This window comes from Pleurodeles waltl, chromosome 9 (assembly GCF_031143425.1).
Source record: "Pleurodeles waltl isolate 20211129_DDA chromosome 9, aPleWal1.hap1.20221129, whole genome shotgun sequence".
NCBI classification, from domain to species: domain Eukaryota; kingdom Metazoa; phylum Chordata; class Amphibia; order Caudata; family Salamandridae; genus Pleurodeles; species Pleurodeles waltl.
In genome coordinates, this window is record NC_090448.1 from 372,294,278 (window position 1) to 372,318,893 (window position 24,616).

Sequence of the window (24,616 nt, forward strand, 5' to 3'; positions counted from 1 at the left end):
TGCCCTTCCTGGGGTTTCACTGCAGCTGCTGCTGCTGCCAACCCCTCAGACAGGCATCTGCCCTCCTGGGGTCCAGCCAGGCCTGGCCCAGGATGGCAGAACAAAGAACTTCCTCTGAGAGAGGGTGTGACACCCTCTCCCTTTGGAAAATGGTGTGAAGGCAGGGGAGGAGTAGCCTCCCCCAGCCTCTGGAAATGCTTTCTTGGGCACAGATGTGCCCAATTCTGCATAAGCCAGTCTACACCGGTTCAGGGACCCCTTAGCCCCTGCTCTGGCGCGAAACTGGACAAAGGAAAGGGGAGTGACCACTCCCCTGACCTGCACCTCCCCTGGGAGGTGTCCAGAGCTCCTCCAGTGTGCTCCAGACCTCTGCCATCTTGGAAACAGAGGTGCTGCTGGCACACTGGACTGCTCTGAGTGGCCAGTGCCACCAGGTGACGTCAGAGACTCCTGCTGATAGGCTCCTTCAGGTGTTAGTAGCCCATCCTCTCTCCTAAGTAGCCAAACCCTCTTTTCTGGCTATTTAGGGTCTCTGTCTCTGGGGAAACTTTAGATAACGAATGCAAGAGCTCAGCCGAGTTCCTCTGCATCTCTCTCTTCACCTTCTGATAAGGAATCGACTGCTGACCGCGCTGGAAGCCTGCAAAACTGCAACAAAGTAGCTAAGACGACTACTGCAACTCTGTAACGCTGATCCTGCCGCCTTCTCAACTGTTTTCCTGTTTGTGCATGCTGTGGGGGTAGTCTGCCTCCTCTCTGCACCAGAAGCTCCGAAGAAATCTCCCGTGGGTCGACGGAATCTTCCCCCTGCAACCGCAGGCACCAAAAAGCTGCATTACCGGTCCCTTGGGTCTCCTCTCAGCACGACGAGCGAGGTCCCTCGAATCCAGCAACTCTGTCCAAGTGGCCCCCACAGTCCAGTGACTCTTCAGCCCAAGTTTGGTGGAGGTAAGTCCTTGCCTCACCTCGCTGGGCTGCATTGCTGGGAACCGTGACTTTGCAGCTACTCCGGCCCCTGTACACTTCCGGCGGAAATCCTTTGTGCACAGCCAAGCCTGGGTCCACGGCACTCTAACCTGCATTGCACGACTTTCTAAGTTGGTCTCCGGCGACGTGGGACTCCTTTGTGCAACTTCGGCGAGCACCGTTTCACGCATCCTCGTAGTGCCTGTTTCTGGCACTTCTCCGGGTGCTACCTGCTTCAGTGAGGGCTCTTTGTCTTGCTCGACGTCCCCTCTCTCTTCAGGTCCAATTTGCGACCTCCTGGTCCCTCCTGGGCCCCAGCAGCGTCCAAAAACGCCAAACGCACGATTTGCGACTAGCAAGGCTTGTTGGCGTCCTTCCGGCGGGAAAACACTTCTGCACGACTCTCCAAGGCGAGAGGGATCCGTCCACCAAAGGGGAAGTCTCTAGCCCTTTTCGTTCCTGCAGAAACCTCAGCTTCTTCTGTCCAGTAGAAGTTTCTTTGCACCCGCAGCTGGCATTTCCTGGGCATCTGCCCATCTCCGACTTGCTTGTGACTTTTGGACTTGGTCCCCAGGTACCCTAGATTGGAAATCCACAGTTGTTGCATTGCTGGTTTGTGTCTTTCCTGCATTATTCCTCTAACACGACTACTTTGTCCTTAGGGGAACTTTAGTGCACTTTGCACTCACTTTTCAGGGTCTTGGGGAGGGTTATTTTTCTAACTCTCACTATTTTCTAATAGTCCCAGCGACCCTCTACAAGGTCACATAGGTTTGGGGTCCATTCGTGGTTCGCATTCCACTTTTGGAGTATATGGTTTGTGTTGCCCCTATACCTATGTTTCCCATTGCATCCTATGGTAACTATACATTGTTTGCACTGTTTTCTAAGACTATACTGCATATTTTTGCTATTGTGTATATATATCTTGTGTATATTTCCTATCCTCTCACTGAGGGTACACTCTAAGATACTTTGGCATATTGTCATAAAAATAAAGTACCTTTATTTTTAGTATAACTGTGTATTGTGTTTTCTTATGATATTGTGCATATGACACTAGGTGGTACTGTAGTAGCTTCACACGTCTCCTAGTTCAGCCTAAGCTGCTCTGCTAAGCTACCATTATCTATCAGCCTAAGCTGCTAGACACCCTATACACTAATAAGGGATAACTGGGCCTGGTGCAAGGTGCAAGTACCCCTTGGTACTCACTACAAACCAGTCCAGCCTCCTACACTCTCCTACTGCCTCTCTCCCGAGAACACCATCACTGATAGCGCGGACCGGACGGGCTCGTTCTGCTTCTCGCCAACCGACCATGAGGCCTGGGCGCTCTGCTACAGCGTCTCGCAGCAGGTCACGTTCCCAGCGTCGGTCTAGATCACGATCAAGACACAGAAGGTCGCCCTCTTGGTCATCGTCAGGGTCATCTGTCAGACGATACTCCCCCACCTTAACAGATTCTCCACCAGCTAGAGTTTCACCGGTGGATGGCATCACCACTTTTAATGAGGTGCTTCTCAGGGGAGCACAGAAGTTAAATATAGAGGTTCCAGAACCATCAACCTCCTCATCAGTCATTTTTGAGACTCTACAGCATAGAGCAGTTTCGAAAAAGCTACTGCCGCTAGTGCCTAGTCTGTTGCAGCCAACCATGGACACTTTTTTGGCGCCAGCCACCCTCAAATCTGCTCCTGCTAGGATTTAGAAAAAATATAAAGCGCCTGAACAAGATCCTTTATTCCTAAGAACGGTTCCGCCGCCGGACTCCGTCATATTGGCCTCTGCCTGAAAAACTCACTCAGTGGCATCATCCTCCACGGTCCCGCCGGACAAAGAGAGCAGACATCTAGACTCTCCGGGGAGAAAAATGTGCGGCATGGGGGCATCTATAATGAAAGTCTCCAGCGCGTCTGCACTCCTAGGCTGATATGACCGTTCTCTCTGGGACTCTCTCAACAGGTTCCCAGAAAAATAACCTAAAGAAGACAGACATGACTTCCAAGAGGGATGTCTGGTATCCAACCAAGTCATCAGCGCAGCGGCAGATGGGGCAGACTTAGCTGCACATGGGTACGCACATGGAATCTGTGCAAGAAGGTCCTCCTGGTTGAGGTTGACTGGTTTAAAACAGGAAGCACAACAGTGCATCCTAAATCTTCCATTCAACGGGAACTCGCTGTTTGGTACCCATACGGAGGAAGAAATGGCGCGCATGAAAACTGAAGTGGACACCATGAGGGCAGTAGGCCTGGAAAGGAAGAAGGACTTCAGGCGGAGGTATAGGCCTTATGACAGGCGCCCTTTCCAGCAGAGGGTTCAAACCCCTCACTGGTCCCAGAGTCCACAGCAAAGGCAGGGACGCCCTCTTTTTCAGGCTCGTAAAGCCACAAGGGAACGAGGGTCAAGTAGACCACAACAGTCCACACCCAAAGCGCCGGCCAAGCAATGAAAACTCGCTTCCCTCAATACTGTGCACCACTCCGGTGGGGGGGGGGGGGAAAGTATCACAGATTGTCTTCACGAGTGGCGCTCTATCACAAAAGACAAATGGGTTCTCAGCATTGTCGAAAATGGCTACTCTCTTATTTTCCGGCAACCTCCACCACACTTGCCACCAACCAAATGCAATCCGTCTCATGTCAGCCTATTGCGCAAAGATGCTCTTGCCCTTTTATGAAAGAAGGCAATAGAAAAAGTTCCACTTGCGCACAGAGGAAAGGGGGTTTACTCCCGTTATTTTCTGGTGGCGAAAAAAGGCTGAGAGGGGGTTTTCAAACCGATTCTGGACTTACGGCTTCTGAACAAGTACATAAGAAAGCAAAAGTTCATGATGCTGGCTCTTCACCAGATTTTCCCTCAGCTACATCAGGGAGACTGGATGTGCTCCATCGACCTGCAGGATGCATACTTTCACATCCTGATAGTTCCCAAGCATCGGAAATTCCTGCGCTTCCAGATAGCCTCGCAGCACTATCAGTTCAAAGTGCTACGATTCGGCCTGAAATCTGCCCCCCGCGTCTTCTCGAAATGCGTGGCAGTGGTAGCGGCACATCTTCGAAAACAAAAAATCTTCATTTACCCATACCTAGACGACTGGCTACTGAAAGCCTCCTCTCCGGAGCAGGCGAGAACCCATCGGGACATTGTGCTCAAGGTTTTCGAGTCTCTAGGTCTTCAAGTCAACTACCAAAAGTCCACCTTGATTCCAACGCAGAACCTCCACTACCTGGGAGCAATACTAGACACAGAGCTCCAAAGAGTGTATCCTTCGGAGGAACGACAATTCTCAATAAAGAAAGTGTCAAGACCTGTTAAGATCTGAAGCACCTACGGCCCGTCAGGTGACATCTCTGCCGGGCTCCATGGCATCATGCATTTTCATTGTCCCGAATGCCAGGCTCCATATGAGGCCCCTCCAAGAGGTGTTGGAAAACAACTGGAACCAAAGGACAGGTCGCTGGGAGGACAGAGTGCGGTTACCGATAGCAGCACGTCAGTCATTGCAATGGTGGATGCACAAACCTCACCTATCAGTAGGGGCTCCGTTTCACCAGGCAATTCCATCCGACACTCTGGTAACGGATGCGTCTCTTCAAGGATGGGGGCTCATCTAGGTCCCCTTCAAGCTCAGGTCCTGTGGTCCGACAACGAAAGGAAGTACCAAATCAATCTGCTGGAGCTCGGAGTGGTCCATCTGGCTCTCAAGTCTTTTGCTCCATCGATTCAGGGGAAATCTCTCCTAAGACAAACGGACAATACAACCACAATGTATTACTTGAACAGACATGGGGGAACGAGATCCCTACCCCTATCTCAGGAGTCCGAAACAATCTGGCATTGTCTCCTGGCCAGAGGTATGTCGCTTACAGCGATTCACCTACCAGGTCAACAAAACGTGGAAGCAGATTTTCTGAGCAGACACCTAGAGGACACCCACGATTGGGTCCTACACGGCGAAGTCGTCGAAGACATCTTCGCTCAATGGGGTCGGCCTCAATTGGATCTCTTCGCAGACGAGGTAAACAAGAAATGCCCAGACTTCGCATCCAGGTTCTACCGTCCGGGATCTCGAGGGAATGCCCTGTTGATCGACTGGTCAGGGATATTTCTCTACGCTTTTCCACCGATTCCCCTCATACTGGCAGTGATCAACAAACTTTACAGATCCAGCACCAGAATGATTCTCATAGCTCCACAATGGCCCGTCAATTCTGGTACACAGATCTCCTCAACCTATCGGAACAACCTCACAGGAGGCTGCCGTGCAGACCGGATCTTCTGAGCAGGATGGAGGGCAGGGTCCTGCACCCCAACCTACCCTCTCTGAGCTTGACAGCATGGCTACTGAATTCCTGCAGTATGGGCACCTAGGGCTCTCGCAGGAGTGCATGAACATCTTGAAAGAGTCAAGATGACCTTCCACACGGCATTCTTATGCGTTTAAGTGGAAGAGATTTTTCATATGGTGCTGTCAGCAAGGTCAGAATCCCATACGGGCTCAGGAAGACATCATACTGTCTTACTTACTCCATCTGGCAAAGTCCGGTCTGCAGGTATCATCTATTAAGGTACATTTGTCTGCCATTACAGCCTATCGTAAGTCACCTTCTCAGGAATCCTTCTTTACGAAACCAGTAGTCAAGGATTTCTTGGAAGGTTGGAAAAAAGTTTTTCCGCCCATTCGGAAACCCTCCCCTCCATGGGAACTGAACATAGTGCTGTCAAAACTTATGGGCCCTCCTTTCGAACCTATACACAAAGCCTCTTTGCAACACCTTACGTGGAAGACTTCTTTTTTGGTAGCCATTACTTCTGCAAGGAGGGTCATTGAAATTCAGGCTTAGTCCTCCAAAGAACCGTACACAGTCTTTCATGACAATAGAGTAGTTCTGCGAACTCACCCATCATTCCTACCGAAGGTGGTGTCAGAATTTCACATCAATCAGACTATTTCTCTACCAACTTTCTTCCCCAATCCGGAGACTCCGGCAGAGAAAGCGTTGCACTCCCTAGATCTGAAAAGAGTGCTCAAATTTTATTTGGATAAAACAAAATTGATTAGACATTCCAACCACTTGTTTATAAATTATGGTCATTTGAGAACAGGAGAGGCAGCATCTAAACAAACCATATCAAGATGGATAGTTTCTTGTATTGTTCATGCATACCAGTTGGCTAACAAACAACTACTTGCTAGACCTAAAGCGCATTCCACAAGAGGAAAAGCGGCTACTGCTGCCCTCCTTAATAATGTTCCAATATCTGAAATTTGTAAGGCTGCTACATGGAAGTCTGTACATACATTTACTAGACATTACTGTTTGGACTCAGATGCAAGAGCAGACGCCCAAGTTGGGCAAGCCTCTCTAAGAAATTTGTTTGCATGAAACATATCTATTCCTGCACTTCTATCGGACAGTCTGCAGAGTCAAGGGATGCGCTTGCTAATCTATTCAATGTTTATAACTATAGATGAGGATCCCCTGGAAGAGAAGGATAAGTTACTTACCTGTAAATCCTAGTTCTCTTCCAGGGGTATCCTCATCAAAGTCATAAACAACCCACCCTCCTCCCCGGACGTACGTCTCCTAGAAGTGCAGGACAGACTATCTTTCGAATCGGCTACACAGATTGTCACCGTAAAAAAAGTACTGACCTAACTGTGAACCAACTGTCGCCTCTCCTTCACCCCTGAGGCATGGTGGGATACTGGAGGTGCTCAGGGTCTTAAAGGCACGGTGCCAAAGTTTTTATGGTTCTCCTGTGTTAACCTGCATGCAGCCTATTGGCTAATAATGCTCCATTGTTTTTCATTGTAGTTTTTTCTCTTTTTTCTCTAATGATTACTGCTGCTTATTTCCCTAAGCCCAGTTTTGGGGCTTTGTTAGATATCTATTCCCTTATTGTAATTTTGTAAAGATTTAAAAAAATAAAAAAAAAACTCCATAGAAATAAAGCATTTTAGCCTGTTTATGATTATGGCCTGCATTGCTGTTTTGCACATGTGTATATGAGTTGAGTATGAAAAATTTGTCTACTAAAAATGCTATATATATTTTTTTCATGCATACTTCATACTTTATATGTGTGTATTTTATATATGCTCCGGGGTCCCCGCACAAGGGCGGGAATATTCAATGTTTATGACTTTGATGAGGATACCCCTGGAAGAGAACTAGGATTTACAGGTAAGTAACTTATCCTTTTCACCCAAGAACCAGGAACTCTTGTGGAGCAGCAGAGTTTCTTCTCTGCATCTTGCAGACACCCCCGTGTCACTGAAAGGGCTCTGGACCGCCAAAACCAGACACCGGACAGCACGACTGCACCAGTGCCCCCTAGCCTGAGTTGAAGTGGGCCAGTGGTGCCAGTGTGGTTCCCAGACAATTGTGGGTGTTCCCACTACAACCTTCAAGCAGACGCCTGCTGCCTCTTTGTGATGGCCCTACGGTCACCTGCACCTCTGCACCCAGCCACCCTGGACTGAGGAGAAGAGGACCACTGGTGTCCCTATGTCCCCCATGCCTCGTGGGACCTGAGCTTACTTGTTGGTTCGGTCAAACTGGACCTCCAATCTACGCCTGCAGCCCGTTACTGCAGGCTACCTTTACCTAGACTGTCCCCAGTGACAGAAACCCGACGGTCCAAGAAACCTCTGCACCCGGCCACTGGTGTCCCTGAGCATTGCAGGAACTGAGCCCACTTTGTGGTTCAACCGAACTAGTCCCTTAGTCCCCCAACTGCAGCATCTTTCTGAACGGACCTGATCCCCATTGACTTTGGTGGAGCAGCCAATGCTGAACTGCACCCGGCCGCCCCATTGCCACCCAAGGTAACCTGTTGGTGTGGCTTATGACCTTGCCCTATACTTGCCTTAAGTATGGAAGATTGGTTCTGTAAGTTGTTGTGGAGTACCTGTTTGCCGCATGTGTTTTCTCTCCCATAAGGTAACATTGCAGCTTTAGAAAATTGCACTGTCAGTTTTTCAAACCTGTGATAATTTCTATGGCAAAACATACTTAAAGACACTTGCTATTTTTGTAAATTTGTGTGGATCTCCTTATTGAGTCGTGTGTCTCATTTTTTGACTCTGTGCCTACGGTAAGTGTGTAACACTCGCAATTACAGAATACTTGCAAAAGACAAAGCCAGTTCAGAAAGGTGATCAGTTTTACATCTCCTTTTCACAAGCAAGCAAAGGCTCTCCTATTACAAAGAGTTGATATTGCGAGATCTAATGTACAAACAATTCAAGACTGCTGCAAAACTTACGGTGTTACACTGGAAGAGAGGCTAAGGTCCATTCGACATAAGGAAAAAGGGAATAACCCATGCCTCCTAACAAGGAGGGTCAGAAGGGGATCAAAGTGTAAACACTTGTTTGCAATTACACACTCTAATAAACCCAGCCTCACCAGAGAGAATAACAACAAGCCGTAACACTTGTTATTCATATAATGGGGAAAAAATCTATCTAAAGATGCCGGCTGCGTCAAAGATTTTCCTGGGCATGCATACAACATCATATTAGGAGGGATGAAAGACCAAATGTTTGACTTGATTCTGCCCCTAAAAAAGAAGTAAAAATAAAATAAAAAATTGGTGCCCAAAACGCATAGGCTTCAATGGAGAAGGGGGTGCCCCGGTTCCAGTCTGCCAGCAGGTAAGTACCCGCGTCTTCGGAGGGCAGACCGGGGGGTTTTGTAGAGCACCGGGGGGGGACACAAGTCCACACAGAAAGTACACCCTCAGCAGCGCAGGGGCGGCCGGGTGCAGTGTGCAAACACGTGTCGGGTTCTCAATAGGTTTCAATGGGAGACCAAGGGGTCTCTTCAGCGATGCAGGCAAGGGGGGGAGGGGGGCTCCTCGGGGTAGCCACCACCTGGGCAAGGGGGCCACCTGGGGGTCGCTCCTGCACTGGAGGTCGGATCCTTAAGGCCCTGGGGGCTGCGGGTGCAGAGTCTTTACCAGGCGTCGGATCTTAGAAGCAGACAGTCGCGGTCAGGGGGAGCCTCGGGATTCCCTCTGCAGGCGTCGCTGTGGGAGCTCGGGGGGGGCATCTCTGGCTACTCACGGTCTCGCAGTCGCCGGGGAGTCCTCCCTGAAGTGGTTGTTCTCCACAAGTCGAGCCGGGGGCGTCTGGTGCAGAGTGTCAAGTCTCACGCTTCCGGCGGGAAACGCAAGTTGTTCCAAAGTTGCTTCTTTGTTTCAAAGTTGCAGTCTTTGGTGAACAGAGCCGCTGTCCTCGGGAGTTCTTGGTCCTTCTAGATGCAGGGCAGTCCTCTGAGGATTCAGAGGTCGCTGGTCCCTGGGGAGAGTGTCGCTGGAGCAGTGTCTTTAGAAGTGGGGAGACAGGCCGGTAGAGCTGGGGGCCAAAGTAGTTGGTGTCTCCGTCTTCTCTGCAGGGTTTTTCAGCTTAGCAGTCCTCTTCTTAGGTTGCAGGAATCTCAATTCCTAGGTTCTGGGGAGCCCCTAAATACTGAATTTAGGGGTGTGTTTAGATCTGGGGGGTTAGTAGCCAATGGCTACTAGCCCTGAGGGTGGGTACACCCTCTTTGTGCCTCCTCCCTGAGGGGAGGGGGGCACATCCCTAATCCTATTGGGGGAATCCTCCATCTGCAAGATGGAGGATTTCTAAAAGTTAGTCACCTCAGCTCAGGACACCTTAGGGGCTGTCCTGACTGGCCAGTGACTCCTCCTTGTTTTCCTCATTATCTCCTCTGGCTTTGCTGCCAAAAGTGGGGCCGTGGCCGGAGGGGGCAGGCAACTCCACTAGCTGGAGGGCCCGGGGGTGCTGTAACAAAGGGGGTGAGCCTTTGAGGCTCACCGCCAGGTGTTACAGTTCCTGCAGGGGGAGGTGTGAAGCACCTCCACCCAGTACAGGCTATGTTACTAGCTATGTTACTAGCTACTAGCTACAGAGTGACAAAGGCACTCTCCCCATGTGGCCAGCAACATGTCTCTAGTGTGGCAGGCTGCTAAAACCAGTCAGCCTACATGGGTAGTCGGTTAAGGTTTCAGGGGGCACCACTAAGGTGCCCTCTGGGGTGTATGTTACAATAAAATGTACACTGGCATCAGTGTGCATTTATTGTGCTGAGAAGTTTGATACCAAACTTCACAGTTTTCAGTGTAGCCATTATGGTGCTGTGGAGTTCGTGCATGACAGACTCCCAGACCATATACTCTTATGGCTACCCCTGCACTTTCAATGTCTAAGGTTTTGCTTAGACACTGTAGGGGCATAGTGCTCATGCACTTATGCCCTCACCTATGGTATAGTGCACCCTGCCTTAGGGCTGTAAGGCCTGCTAGAGGGGTGTAAAGAAATGGCTCCCTGTTGCAGTTACCCCCCACTTTTTGCCTGATACTGATGCTGACTTGACTGAGAAGTGTGCTGGGACCCTGCTAACCAGGCCCCAGCACCAGTGTTCTTTCACCTAAAATGTACCATTGATCCCACAATTGGCACACCCTGGCATCCAGATAAGTCCCTTGTAACTGGTACCTCTGGTACCAAGGGCCCTGATGCCAGGGAAGGTCTCTAAGGGCTGCAGCATGCATTATGCCACCCTAGAGACCCCTCACTCAGCACAGCCACACTGCTTACAAGCCTGTGTGTGCTAGTGAGAACAAAATGAGTAAGTCGACATGGCACTCCCCTCAGGGTGCTATGCCAGCCTCTCACTGCCTATGCAGTATAGATAAGACACCCCTCTAGCAGGCCTTACAGCCCTAAGGCAGGGTGCACTATACCATAGGTGAGGGTACCAGTGCATGAGCACTGTGCCCCTACAGTGTCTAAGCAAAACCTTAGACATTGTAAGTGCAGGGTAGCCATAAGAGTATATGGTCTGGGAGTCTGTTTTACACGAACTCCACAGCACCATAATGGCTACACTGAAAACTGGGAAGTTTGGTATCAAACTTCTCAGCACAATAAATGCACACTGATGCCAGTGTACATTTTATTGTAAAATACACCACAGAGGGCACCTTAGAGGTGCCCCCTGAAACTTAACCAACTATCTGTGTAGGCTGACTGGTTCCAGCAGCCTGCCACACTAGAGACATGTTGCTGGCCCCATGGGGAGAGTGCCTTTGTCACTCTGAGGCCAGTAACAAAGCCTGCACTGGGTGGAGATGCTAACACCTCCCCCAGGCAGGAGCTGTAACACCTGGCGGTGAGCCTCAAAGGCTCACCCCTTTGTCACAGCCCAGCAGGGCACTCCAGCTTAGTGGAGTTGCCCGCCCCCTCCGGCCACGGCCCCCACTTTTGGCGGCAAGGCTGGAGGGAACAAAGAAAGCAACAAGGAGGAGTCACTGGCCAGTTAGGACAGCCCCTAAGGTGTCCTGAGCTGAGGTGACTCTAACTTTTAGAAATCCTCCATCTTGCAGATGGAGGATTCCCCCAATAGGGTTAGGATTGTGACCCCCTCCCCTTGGGAGGAGGCACAAAGAGGGTGTACCCACCCTCAGGGCTAGTAGCCATTGGCTACTAACCCCCCAGACCTAAACACGCCCTTAAATTTAGTCTTTAAGGGCTACCCTGAACCCTAGAAAATTAGATTCCTGCAACTACAAGAAGAAGGACTGCCTAGCTGAAAACCCCTGCAGAGGAAGACCAGAAGACGACTACTGCCTTGGCTCCAGAAACTCACCGGCCTGTCTCCTGCCTTCCAAAGATCCTGCTCCAGCGACGCCTTCCAAAGGGACCAGCGACCTCGACATCCTCTGAGGACTGCCCCTGCTTCGAAAAGACAAGAAACTCCCGAGGACAGCGGACCTGCTCCAAGAAAGGCTGCAACTTTGTTTCCAGCAGCTTGAAAAAACCCTGCAAGCTCCCCGCAAGAAGCGTGAGACTTGCAACACTGCACCCGGCGACCCCGACTCGGCTGGTGGAGATCCAACACCTCAGGAGGGACCCCAGGACTACTCTGATACTGTGAGTACAGGGGAACCCTTGGACTCTGTGCATGCTATTCCTTACTTTGAAATAGCACATACAGAGCCAACTTCCTACATTGGTGGCAGCGGTGGGATACAAGACTTTGCATTTGCTGGACTACTCAGCCAATACCTGATCACACGACAAATTCCAAAATTGTCATTAGAAATTGATTTTTGCAATTTGAAAAGTTTTCTAAATTCTTAAAAGACCTGCTAGGGCCTTGTGTTAGATCCTGTTTAGCATTTCTTTTAGAGTTTAAAAGTTTGTAAAAGTTTGAATTAGATTCTAGAACCAGTTGTAGATTCTTAAAAAGTATTCCAACTTTTAGAAGCAAAATGTCTAGCACAGATGTGACTGTGGTGGAACTCGACACCACACCTTACCTCCATCTTAAGATGAGGGAGCTAAGGTCACTCTGTAAAATAAAGAAAATAACAATGGGCCCCAAACCTACCAAAATACAGCTCCAGGAGCTTTTGGCAGAGTTTGAAAAGGCCAACCCCTTTGAGGGTGGCAACTCAGAGGAAGAGGATAGTGACTTGGAGGAAAATTCCCCCCTACCAGTCCTATCTAGGGAGAACAGGGTCCCTCAAACCCTGACTCCAAAAATAATAGTCAGAGATGCTGGTTCCCTCACAGGAGAGACCAACACCTCTGAAATCACTGAGGATAACTCCAGTGAAGATGACCCCCTGTTAGCCAGGATGGTCAAAAGATTGGCTTTGGAAAAGCAGCTCCTAGCCATAGAAAGGGAAAGAAAAGAGATGGGCCTAGGTCCCATCGATGGTGGCAGCAACTTAAATAGGGTCAGAGATTCTCCTGACATCCTAAAAATCCCCAAAGGGATTGTAACAAAATATGAAGATGGTGATGACATCACCAAATGGTTCACAGCTTTTGAGAGGGCTTGTGTAACCAGAAAAGTAAACAGATCTCACTGGGGTGCTCTCCTTTGGGAAATGTTCACTGGAAAGTGTAGGGATAGACTCCTCACACTCTCTGGAAAAGATGCAGAATCTTATGACCTCATGAAGGGTACCTTGATTGAGGGCTTTGGATTCTCCACTGAGGAGTATAGAATTAGATTCAGGGGGGCTCAAAAATCCTCGAGCCAGACCTGGGTTGATTTTGTAGACTACTCAGTAAAAACACTAGATGGTTGGTTAACTGGAAATGAAGTGTGTGACTATGTTGGGCTTTATAATTTGTTTATGAAAGAACACATTTTAAGTAACTGCTTCAATGAAAAGTTGCATCAGTATCTGGTAGACCTAGGTCCAATTTCTCCCCAAGAATTGGGAAAGAAGGCAGACCACTGGGTCAAGACTAGGGTAACCAAAACTTCCACTGGGGGTGACCAAAAGAAAGGGGTTACAAAAACTCCCCAGGAGAAAGTGGGTGACACTAGAAACAAAGAAAAAGAGTCCTCTGTAGGCCCCCAAAAACCAGAACAGGTGGGTGGGCCCCAAGACACAACCCAAAACAAAGGTGGGTACCAGGGTAAGAACTGGGATGCCACTAAGGCATGGTGCCACAACTGTAAACAGTCTGGGCACCACACCAAGGACACTTCTTGTCCCAAAAACAAACCCCAGAACAAGATTCCAGGGGTAACCAGTGTAGCCATGGGAGATGACTCCTCAGATGAGGAGGTCTTCATAGCCTTCAACTGGAAACAGGGCCCAACAGGTGAGTTGGAGATTCCAGAGGGAAGTAGACACTTCCACCACCTACTGGTGAATGGAATCCCAACCACTGCCCTGAGAGACACTTGTGCCAATCACACTATTGTGCATGACAGGCTGGTGCTCTCAAACCAGTACATCCCAGGTGAGACTGCCAGGGTAAGAGTTAGCCTAGACAGGGTCACTAAGAGGCCTGTGGCTTTAGTACCCATAGAAGTGGGTGGCACTCTTAGCTGGAGAAGGGTAGTAGTCAGTACAGACCTCCCCCTTGATTGTCTCCTTGGAAATGACTACCCAGAGGTTAGTCAGAGCCCAAGAGAGGAACTGGTCCAGTGCCAGTCCTCTCCCAAGGATTCTGGAAGTCCTGCCTCTGCAGTAAATGCCAGCAGGCCCCAGAAGAAGAAGAAAAGAAAACAGAGTAGGAAGGGTGGACAACCTTTAGCCAAGGTTACAGCAAGCCAAGGAGATTCTGCTCCAGTAGGGGAGAACTCCAAAAATGGCCCTGATAAAGTCCAACCTGACCCACAAGAAGTCCTGGCTAGTCAGGCAACTGTTAAACCTGAGTGGGTGGCTCCTCAGCTAACAGAAGAAAGAGTGTGTAGGAAGTTGGCTCTGTATGTGCTATTTCAAAGTAAGGAATAGCATGCACAGAGTCCAAGGGTTCCCCTTAGAGGTAAAATAGTGGTAAAAATAGATAATACTAATGCTCTATTTTGTGGTAGTGTGGTCGAGCAGTAGGCTTATCCAAGGAGTAGTGTTAAGCATTTGTTGTACATACACATAGACAATAAATGAGGTACACACACTCAGAGACAAATCCAGCCAATAGGTTTTTATATAGAAAAATATCTTTTCTTAGTTTATTTTAAGAACCACAGGTTCAAATTCTACATGTAATAGCTCATTCGAAAGGTATTGCAGGTAAGTACTTTAGGAACTTCAAATCATCAAAATTGCATGTATACTTTTCAAGTTATTGACAATTAGCTGTTTTAAAAGTGGACACTTAGTGCAATTTTCACAGTTCCTGGGGGAGGTAAGTTTTTGTTAGTTTTACCAGGTAAGTAGGACACTTACAGGGTTCAGTTCTTGGTCCAAGGTAGCCCACCGTTGGGGGTTCAGAGCAACCCCAAAGTCACCACACCAGCAGCTCAGGGCCGGTCAGGTGCAGAGTTCCAAGTGGTGCCCAAAACACATAGGCTAGAATGGAGAGAAGGGGGTGCCCCGGTTCCGGTCTGCTTGCAGGTAAGTACCCGCGTCTTCGGAGGGCAGACCAGGGGGGTTTTGTAGGGCACCGGGGGGGACACAAGTCCACACAGAAATTTCACCCTCAGCAGCGCGGGGGCGGCCGGGTGCAGTGTGGGAACAGGCGTCGGGTTTGCAATGTTAGTCTATGAGAGATCTCGGGATCTCTTCAGCGCTGCAGGCAGGCAAGGGGGGGGATTCCTCGGGGAAACCTCCACTTGGGCGAGGGAGAGGGACTCCTGGGGGTCACTCCTCCAGTGAAAGTCCGGTCCTTCGGGTACTGGGGGCTGCGGGTGCAGGGTCTCTCCCAGGCGTCGGGACTTTAGGTTCAAAGAGTCGCGGTCAGGGGAAGCCTCGGGATTCCCTCTGCAGGCGGCGCTGTGGGGGCTCAGGGGGGACAGGTTTTGGTACTCACAGTATCAGAGTAGTCCTGGGGTCCCTCCTGAGGTGTTGGATCGCCACCAGCCGAGTCGGGGTCGCCGGGTGCAGTGTTGCAAGTCTCACGCTTCTTGCGGGGAGCTTGCAGGGTTCTTTAAAGCTGCTGGAAACAAAGTTGCAGCTTTTCTTGGAGCAGGTCCGCTGTCCTCGGGAGTTTCTTGTCTTTTCGAAGCAGGGGCAGTCCTCAGAGGATGTCGAGGTCGCTGGTCCCTTTGGAAGGCGTCGCTGGAGCAGGATCTTTGGAAGGCAGGAGACAGGCCGGTGAGTTTCTGGAGCCAAGGCAGTTGTCGTCTTCTGGTCTTCCTCTGCAGGGGTTTTTCAGCTAGGCAGTCCTTCTTCTTGTAGTTGCAGGAATCTAATTTTCTAGGGTTCAGGGTAGCCCTTAAATACTAAATTTAAGGGCGTGTTTAGGTCTGGGGGGTTAGTAGCCAATGGCTACTAGCCCTGAGGGTGGGTACACCCTCTTTGTGCCTCCTCCCAAGGGGAGGGGGTCACAATCCTAACCCTATTGGGGGAATCCTCCATCTGCAAGATGGAGGATTTCTAAAAGTCAGAGTCACCTCAGCTCAGGACACCTTAGGGGCTGTCCTGACTGGCCAGTGACTCCTCCTTGTTGCTTTCTTTGTTCCCTCCAGCCTTGCCGCCAAAAGTGGGGGCCGTGGCCGGAGGGGGCGGGCAACTCCACTAAGCTGGAGTGCCCTGCTGGGCTGTGACAAAGGGGTGAGCCTTTGAGGCTCACCGCCAGGTGTTACAGCTCCTGCCTGGGGGAGGTGTTAGCATCTCCACCCAGTGCAGGCTTTGTTACTGGCCTCAGAGTGACAAAGGCACTCTCCCCATGGGGCCAGCAACATGTCTCTGGTGTGGCAGGCTGCTGGAACTAGTCAGCCTACACAGACAGTCGGTTAAGTTTCAGGGGGCACCTCTAAGGTGCCCTCTGTGGTGCATTTTACAATAAAATGTACACTGGCATCAGTGTGCATTTATTGTGCTGAGAAGTTTGATACCAAACTTCCCAGTTTTCAGTGTAGCCATTATGGTGCTGTGGAGTTCGTGTTTGACAGACTCCCAGACCATATACTCTTATGGCTACCCTGCACTTACAATGTCTAAGGTTTTGTTTAGACACTGTAGGGGTACCATGCTCATGCACTGGTACCCTCACCTATGGTATAGTGCACCCTACCTTAGGGCTGTAAGGCCTGCTAGAGGGGTGTCTTACCTATACTGCATAGGCAGTGAGAGGCTGGCATGGCACCCTGAGGGGAGTGCCATGTCGACTTACTCATTTTGTTCTCACTAGCACACACAGGCTTGTAAGCAGTGTGTCTGTGCTGAGTGAGGGGTCTCTAGGGTGGCATAAGACATGCTGCAGCCCTTAGAGACCTTCCTTGGCATCAGGGCCCTTGGTACTAGAAGTACCAGTTACAAGGGACTTATCTGAATGCCAGGGTGTGCCAATTGTGGAGACAATGGTACATTTTAGGTGAAGGAACACCGGTGCTGGGGCCTGGTTAGCAGGGTCCCAGCACTCTTCTCAGTCAAGTCAGCATCAGTATCAGGCAAAAAGTGGGGGGTAACTGCAACAGGGAGCCATTTCTTTACAGAGTGGAAGAAGGGTGTTTACTACAAGATGTGGTAACCCCCCACTCTAATACAGCAGACAGGCAACCTGAACCCAAAGAGGCCTGTAACTTAGCCCCTTCCCTTTTAGGTGAAGAGCTAAAGGTGTGGTTCTGGGCACTGACAGCTGTCAGTGGCCTCTGCTGGGTGTTAGCCTTTATGGCTGCACTATCCTTAGCATGGTGGTCTGACCCCATGCCAAATAGCAAGTTAGGCCCCCTGACCCTATTGGTCATGGTGGGGTTACTCCAGCTCTGGGTAACCTCTCTGGGTAAGCTAGGGGTAACCCTGGCCAAGATAAGGTTAGCAGAGGTGGATACCTCTAAGACCAAAATAGAAAGAATGGGTGGAGACATTGAAGAGGCAGACAAGAGGCAATTCAGACTAGGTCCTATCACTGTGGAAGTAGGTCAGTTCCCCAAAGGGAATGACCTGAACAGAAGGATGTAAGGCAGAGTAGGCCCTGCAACTAACCAGCCTATTTCTCCTACTCTTCCTCGCCTGACAGACTAGGAAGACTCTCCCAGCTTGGGCTGAGTCTCCTGGCCTGTGGGCTGGGGGGGGCTTTTGTAAAGAAATGGCTCCCTGTTGCAGTTACCCCCCACTTTTTCCCTGATACTGATGCTGACTTGACTGAGAAGTGTGCTGGGACCCTGCTAACCAGGCCCCAGCACCAGTGTTCTTTCACCTAAAATGTACCATTGATCCCACAATTGGCACACCCTGGCATCCAGATAAGTCCCTTGTAACTGGTACCTCTGGTACCAAGGGCCCTGATGCCAGGGAAGGTCTCTAAGGGCTGCAGCATGCATTATGCCACCCTAGAGACCCCTCACTCAGCACAGCCACACTGCTTACAAGCCTGTGTGTGCTAGTGAGAACAAAATGAGTAAGTCGACATGGCACTCCCCTCAGGGTGCCATGCCAGCCTCTCACTGCCTATGCAGTATAGGTAAGACACCCCTCTAGCAGGCCTTACAGCCCTAAGGCAGGGTGCACTATACCATAGGTGAGGGTACCAGTGCATGAGCACTGTGCCCCTACAGTGTCTAAGCAAAACCTTAGACATTGTAAGTGCAGGGTAGCCATAAGAGTATATGGTCTGGGAGTCTGTTTTACACGAACTCCACAGCACCATAATGGCTACACTGAAAACTGGGAAGTTTGGTATCAAACTTCTCAGCACAATAAATGCACACTGATGCCAGTGTACATTTTATTGTAAAATACACCACAGAGGGCACCTTAGAGGTGCCCCCTGAAACTTAACCAACTATCTGTGTAGGCTGACTGGTTCCAGCAGCCTGCCACACTAGAGACATGTTGCTGGCCCCATGGGGAGAGTGCCTTTGTCACTCTGAGGCCAGTAACAAAGCCTGCACTGGGTGGAGATGCTAACACCTCCCCCAGGCAGGAGCTGTAACACCTGGCGGTGAGCCTCAAAGGCTCACCCCTTTGTCACAGCCCAGCAGGGCACTCCAGCTTAGTGGAGTTGCCCGCCCCCTCCGGCCACGGCCCCCACTTTTGGCGGCAAGGCTGGAGGGAACAAAGAAAGCAACAAGGAGGAGTCACTGGCCAGTCAGGACAGCCCCTAAGGTGTCCTGAGCTGAGGTGACTCTAACTTTTAGAAATCCTCCATCTTGCAGATGGAGGATTCCCCCAATAGGGTTAGGATTGTGACCCCCTCCCCTTGGGAGGAGGCACAAAGAGGGTGTACCCACCCTCAGGGCTAGTAGCCATTGGCTACTAACCCCCCAGACCTAAACACGCCCTTAAATTTAGTATTTAAGGGCTACCCTGAACCCTAGAAAATTAGATTCCTGCAACTACAAGAAGAAGGACTGCCTAGCTGAAAACCCCTGCAGAGGAAGACCAGAAGACGACTACTGCCTTGGCTCCAGAAACTCACCGGCCTGTCTCCTGCCTTCCAAAGATCCTGCTCCAGCGATGCCTTCCAAAGGGACCAGCGACCTCGACATCCTCTGAGGACTGCCCCTGCTTCGAAAAGACAAACTCCCGAGGACAGCGGACCTGCTCCAAGAAAGGCTGCAACTTTGTTTCCAGCAGCTTGAAAGAACCCTGCAAGCTCCCCGCAAGAAGCGTGAGACTTGCAACACTGCACCCGGCGACCCCGACTCGGCTGGTGGAGATCCAACACCTCAGGAGGGACCCCAGGACTACTCTGATACTGTGAGTACCAAAACCTGTCCCCCCTGAGCCCCCACAGCGCCGCCTGCAGAGGGAATCCCGAGGCTTCCCCTGACCGCGACTCTTTGAATCCTAAGTCCCGACGCCTGGGAGAGACCCTGCACCCGCAGCCCCCAGGACCTGAAGGACCGGACTTTCACTGGAGAAGTGACCCCCAGGAGTCCCTCTCCCTCGCCCAAGTGGAGGTTTCCCCGAGGAACCCCCCCCCCTTGCCTGCCTGCAGCGCTGAAGAGATCCTGAGATCTCTCATAGACCAACATTGCGAACCCGACGCTTGTTTCTACACTGCACCCGGCCGCCCCCGCGCTGCTGAGGGTGAAATTTCTGTGTGGGCTTGTGTCCCCCCCGGTGCCCTACAAAACCCCCCTGGTCTGCCCTCCGAAGACACGGGTACTTACCTGCAAGCAGACCGGAACCGGGGCACCCCCTTCTCTCCATTCTAGCCTATGTGTTTTGGGCACCACTTTGAACTCTGCACCTGACCGGTCCTGAGCTGCTGGTGTGGTGACTTTGGGGTTGCTCTGAACCCCCAACGGTGGGCTACCTTGGACCAAGAACTGAACCCTGTAAGTGTCTTACTTACCTGGTAAAATTAACAAAAACTTACCTCCCCCAGGAACTGTGAAAATTGCACTAAGTGTCCACTTTTAAAACAGCTACTTGTCAATAACTTGAAAAGTATACATGCAATTTTTATGATTTAAAGTTCCTAAAGTACTTACCTGCAATACCTTTCGAATGAGATATTACATGTAGAATTTGAGCCTGTGGTTCTTAAAATAAACTAAGAAAATATATTTTTCTATACAAAAACCTATTGGCTGGATTTGTCTCTGAGTGTGTGTACCTCATTTATTGTCTATGTGTATGTACAACAAATGCTTAACACTACTCCTTGGATAAGCCTACTGCTCGACCACACTACCACAAAATAGAGCATTAGTATTATCTATTTTTACCACTATTTTACCTCTAAGGGGAACCCTTGGACTCTGTGCATGCTATTCCTTACTTTGAACTAGCACATACAGAGCCAACTTCCTACAAGGGGTGACTTATCTATACTGCATAGGCAGTGTGAGGTTGGCATGGCACCCTGAGGGGAGTGCCATGTCGACTTACTTGTTTTGTCCTCACTAGCACACACAAGCTGGCAAGCAGTGTTTCTGTGCTGAGTGAGGGGTCCCCAGGGTGGCATAAGATATGCTGCAGCCCTTAGAGACCTTCCCTGGCATCAGGGCCCTTGGTACGAGGGGTACCAGTTACAAGGGACTTACCTGGATGCCAGGGTGTGCCAATTGTGGAAACAAAAGTACAGGTTAGGGAAAGAACACTGGTGCTGGGGCCTGGTTAGCAGGCCTCAGCACACTTTCAAATCAAAACTTAGCATCAGCAAAGGCAAAAAGTCAGGGGGTAACCATGCCAAGGAGGCATTTCCTTACACACCCCTAACTGCAATCATTTTTGAAACTCATTCTTTCATATTCTTAGTTATTTCTCCTGACTCCCAAGCAAGAACCTCCATTATGAACTGCATCTTCAGAGATGCTTTGAAAAATGTCGGTTTTCAGGCAGTGAAAGATTGGGCGAGTGAGGCATTAGTCATGTTGTCGTGTATTGAGTGTCAAACGTGTTGGATGTTTTTAAAGTCATCCAAGCGCGGATTTAGAACACTATCCTCAATCATATTTCCAGAAGTTACAACAGAAGTGAGAAAATACATCCTTCTCCAGTTGCTCACAGTCACCTAATAGTTCACTTCTAACAAGTGATGAGGCGCACAGAACATTTATTCACTCCTCATGTATGGCATCACAGCGCTGTATGACATTACATAGCACATAAATAGCAAGACTTTGAAAAGAGAGGGACAAGGATGAAAGATGGGAGACTTGTCTGAACCAAGATCAGTAGAGGCTTACCAAGGGTTGGGGGAAGCTCTGCTGCATAATTAATTTGAACCAACAACACTGTTATGCTATGTTTTGTGCCTTTAAAAAAAATCAGAGTTCGAAAGAAAATAGCAATGATATTCCTTCCTTAATACCAAACACAGAGGGCATACACCACCTCAGGCTTATCACACAGTTCCCATCTTCAGAGACAGTGTTATCGCAATCACACAAGAGAAACTCCACACACCTGATTGACCCTTCCACAACTGATCAAATCAGCATATACTACGATGTTGCCCACAGCAGGTCCCAAATAACACAGAAACAAATCCAGAATCACATAACTCCCCTTCCAGACAGAGACAACTGTTGACAAAGCACAGTTGGACTGCTAATGAGGCACTGACATACTAAAATGCACAAACACAATTTCAAATCCCTTTTGAACAAACATAGGGCCTTTCTTAAAACCACATTTACTTCACACCTGAGTAAATTGTCATAGATCCATAGACACTGCTAATTTACACCTCCCAGTGCTTTCCCCTCTCTTCTAAAAACTATATCCTAAAAACTTATGACCTGTCTTTAAACCAGGACACAGAACGAGGCAGATGGAGTTCAAAATGTACCAGATTTAGGCACTGTATGCCAGTGAATCTACACAGCAGCACCCAACAACGCCAAGGTAAAATTGAAAGATCACACCACAAGAGGTGTGATCACTTGTTCTAAACAACTAATCCGTTTGCCCCTACTTCAGCTGTGCCACCTCCTGTTTTGAAAAATTCCTGGCCAGTTTTCTGGGCAGGTGTACATCATCACATTACTAAGCAAAGACCCTGATCTCACCCCATAAGGTTTCTTGTCTCCAGTGGGCCCCAATGAACTCTGGTAGGCCTCATACTCCTATTTAGCGTCACTCACAGCAGGCTCCTGGCATTGACATCCTCCTAGCCAGCCTTTGGCTTCTTGGTGGTGTTTGCAAGCACAGCTGTTCCCACTTCATCCTCCCCCAAAGTCCTCCTCACATGGGTAAAGATGTGATCTCCAGGCAGATGTAAAAAAGAACCAAGAACCCAGCTCCAGCAGAATGATCAAAGAACCCAGCTCCAACGGAAGATAGTGCAAACATGCCCCTTCAATTGTGGGCATTCGACAGGGCACGGAAAACATTAATTCCCTCAGCATTCTGCAGCATAACAGCACACTTCTACATCACTCACTCTGCATATAAGATTACAAAAGTGTAGAAGTAATCCGAACTCCCTATCTTGTGTTCATCTTGGTGTGGTTTTCAGAGCTGTTTTGACTGAATTGCTTCATACTTGTATCTAAAGCTGGCAGTCAATTTCTCATGGTAGCGGTATCATGTGACATCGCTTTCTGTGCTTACTACTGTCTTTTCCCACAACCAAGCAGGTGCTCTGTAGCTTTGTAAAAATAATACATGATTGTACATGGTGCTTGTAGGGCAAGGATGTCCTCATGTTTTTGTTTTCATTGGTGTAGGGAAGGAACGTGAACACACACTGCAGCCCGGAGACAATGTAGAAGTCTGTGAAGGAGAATTGATCAATCTCCAGGGTAAAATTTTAAGTGTGGACGGCAATAAGATTACCATCATGCCCAAGCATGAGGACCTGAAGGTAAATGGGATTTTCACTGAACCTATGGTATGATGCACTGCATTGTCCTTGAGCTTGGTCAGAAGCATGGGTCAAGGGCAAAGAGCAGTCATGAACAGGAGCTATTAGTCTAGTAGCAATTGTTAGAGGCGTGTGTGAAATGAAATGTGTTCATAGTCACTTCACTGACAAGAACACCATCTCAATTAGCATTGTGTTAACTGAGCAGAGAGGCCCAACGGGTGAATGAGCACGGAACTTGATGCCCTGTATTCACCTGTAGAGGTGGAGACCTGGTGATTCATGATGGGTAGGTTGCATTACCTCCGATGCTTATGTACTTGTCTGTATGCATCACCATACTTACGCGCCATCATTTCTGGTACTTTTTCCATAGTCATAGAATGTTCTGACAGATGGGGCGCTAAATGGACATCCCTGTTTTCCCACTCACAAGCCTTTTCTTCACCCTCAAGTTCTTGTCTAATATGTTATTCGTATAGTTGTTCCCTTCTGTCTGCCCCAGTTTCATTCACAAGCATGACGAATATTGGTAAACTGGATCACATCAAGCTCACTGGTCACATTGTGAGGCTGCTTATGTTTTATCCAAAGTATGCATCTTTGGGTTGTAATGTTTTTCTGTCCTCAAAACACCAAGACAAGTATGTTCTGTTATCTCTGTATGCAGGCAGTCACTGGTTTTTAGATCTTACTTTTTTAAGCGTCTCTAGACACCGCTTTGGTGTCTGCCTTAAGTTCTTTCCAAATAGAAATGAGAGAGCGAGAGAATGAGAGAGCGAGAGAATGAGAGAGCGAGAGAATGAGAGAGCGAGAGAATGAGAGAGCGAGAGAATGAGAGAGCGAGAGAATGAGAGAGCGCGAGAGAATGAGAGAGAATGAGAATTTGCGTCTTTTGCATTTATGCAGATTGTGTCCAAGAGTTTTTGTCTCCAAGGTAAAAAACAAATGTCAGGAGCGACCTGTTGGGGTAATTTTATGTCAAATGCAAGGGATGTGTGTGAAGCACATGCAAGTGGCACGCACTGGTTGATCTATGCTCTCTCGAGTCTCATCCCCAGTTTGTGTCCCCTGCAGGATATCCTGGAGTTTCCAGCCCAAGAGTTGCGGAAGTACTTCAAAATGGGAGACCATGTGAAAGTGATCGCTGGGCGCTATGAGGGGGACACAGGGCTTATTGTGCGAGTGGAGGAAAACTTTGTCATCCTGTTTTCAGATCTCACTATGCATGAGGTAAGAGACTGGGGGGGTACATATTCCTTTTGCACAGATGTAAGCAACAACATGGCCCTCCTAGCCAGTCACCATACCTTTCCCATCTGTTCTCACTTCTTCTGTCTACAGCGTTAATTCACTACACTTCTATTCACATCCTTTTTTTATTTTAATCTCCAACAAAATACTTAAATTAAAAAAAACGTAAAAAGGGCACACAAGTAAGATGTGCCTTTATTCCAATAAAGTACAATATGCTAATAACTTTTCATAATCATTATTACATTTTATAGAAGTGAATAATTGTGCCAGGCTTATCGTGGTGCAGTGTTGTGAAATATACATTACTTTTAAGAACAAAAGGTCCCAAAACAGAGACCAAAGCTGTAAGGAAATGCCTCCTTGGCATGGTTACCCCCTGAATTTTTGCCTTTGCTGATGCTAAGTTTTGATTTGAGTGTGCGCTGAGGCCTGCTAACCAGGCCCAGCACCAGTGTTCTTTCCCTAACCTGTACTTTTGTTTTCACAATTGGCACACCCTGGCATCCAGGTAAGTCCCTTGTAACTGGTACCCCTGGTACCAAGGGCCCTGATGCCACGGAAGACCTCTAAGGGCTGCAGCATATCTTATGCCACCCTGGGGACCCCTCACTCAGCACAGACACACTGCTTGCCAGCTTGTGTGTGCTGGTGAGGACAAAACGAGTAAGTCGACATGGCACTCCCCTCAGGGTGCCA

The 24,616-nt window shown here is 49.2% G+C and overlaps 1 protein-coding gene across 3 annotated transcripts in view; it reads left to right on the top strand.

Annotated features, from left to right (window-relative positions):
- Positions 1-24,616, top strand: part of LOC138259318 (transcription elongation factor SPT5) — a 377,499-nt gene that overhangs the window by 260,829 nt on the left and 92,054 nt on the right. For all 3 annotated transcript variants that reach the window (XM_069206950.1, XM_069206951.1, XM_069206952.1), the window contains 2 exons: positions 22,527-22,663; positions 23,741-23,896. In XM_069206950.1, the coding sequence (XP_069063051.1) occupies positions 22,527-22,663; positions 23,741-23,896 (293 nt within the window). The remainder of the gene's footprint in view (positions 1-22,526; positions 22,664-23,740; positions 23,897-24,616) is intronic.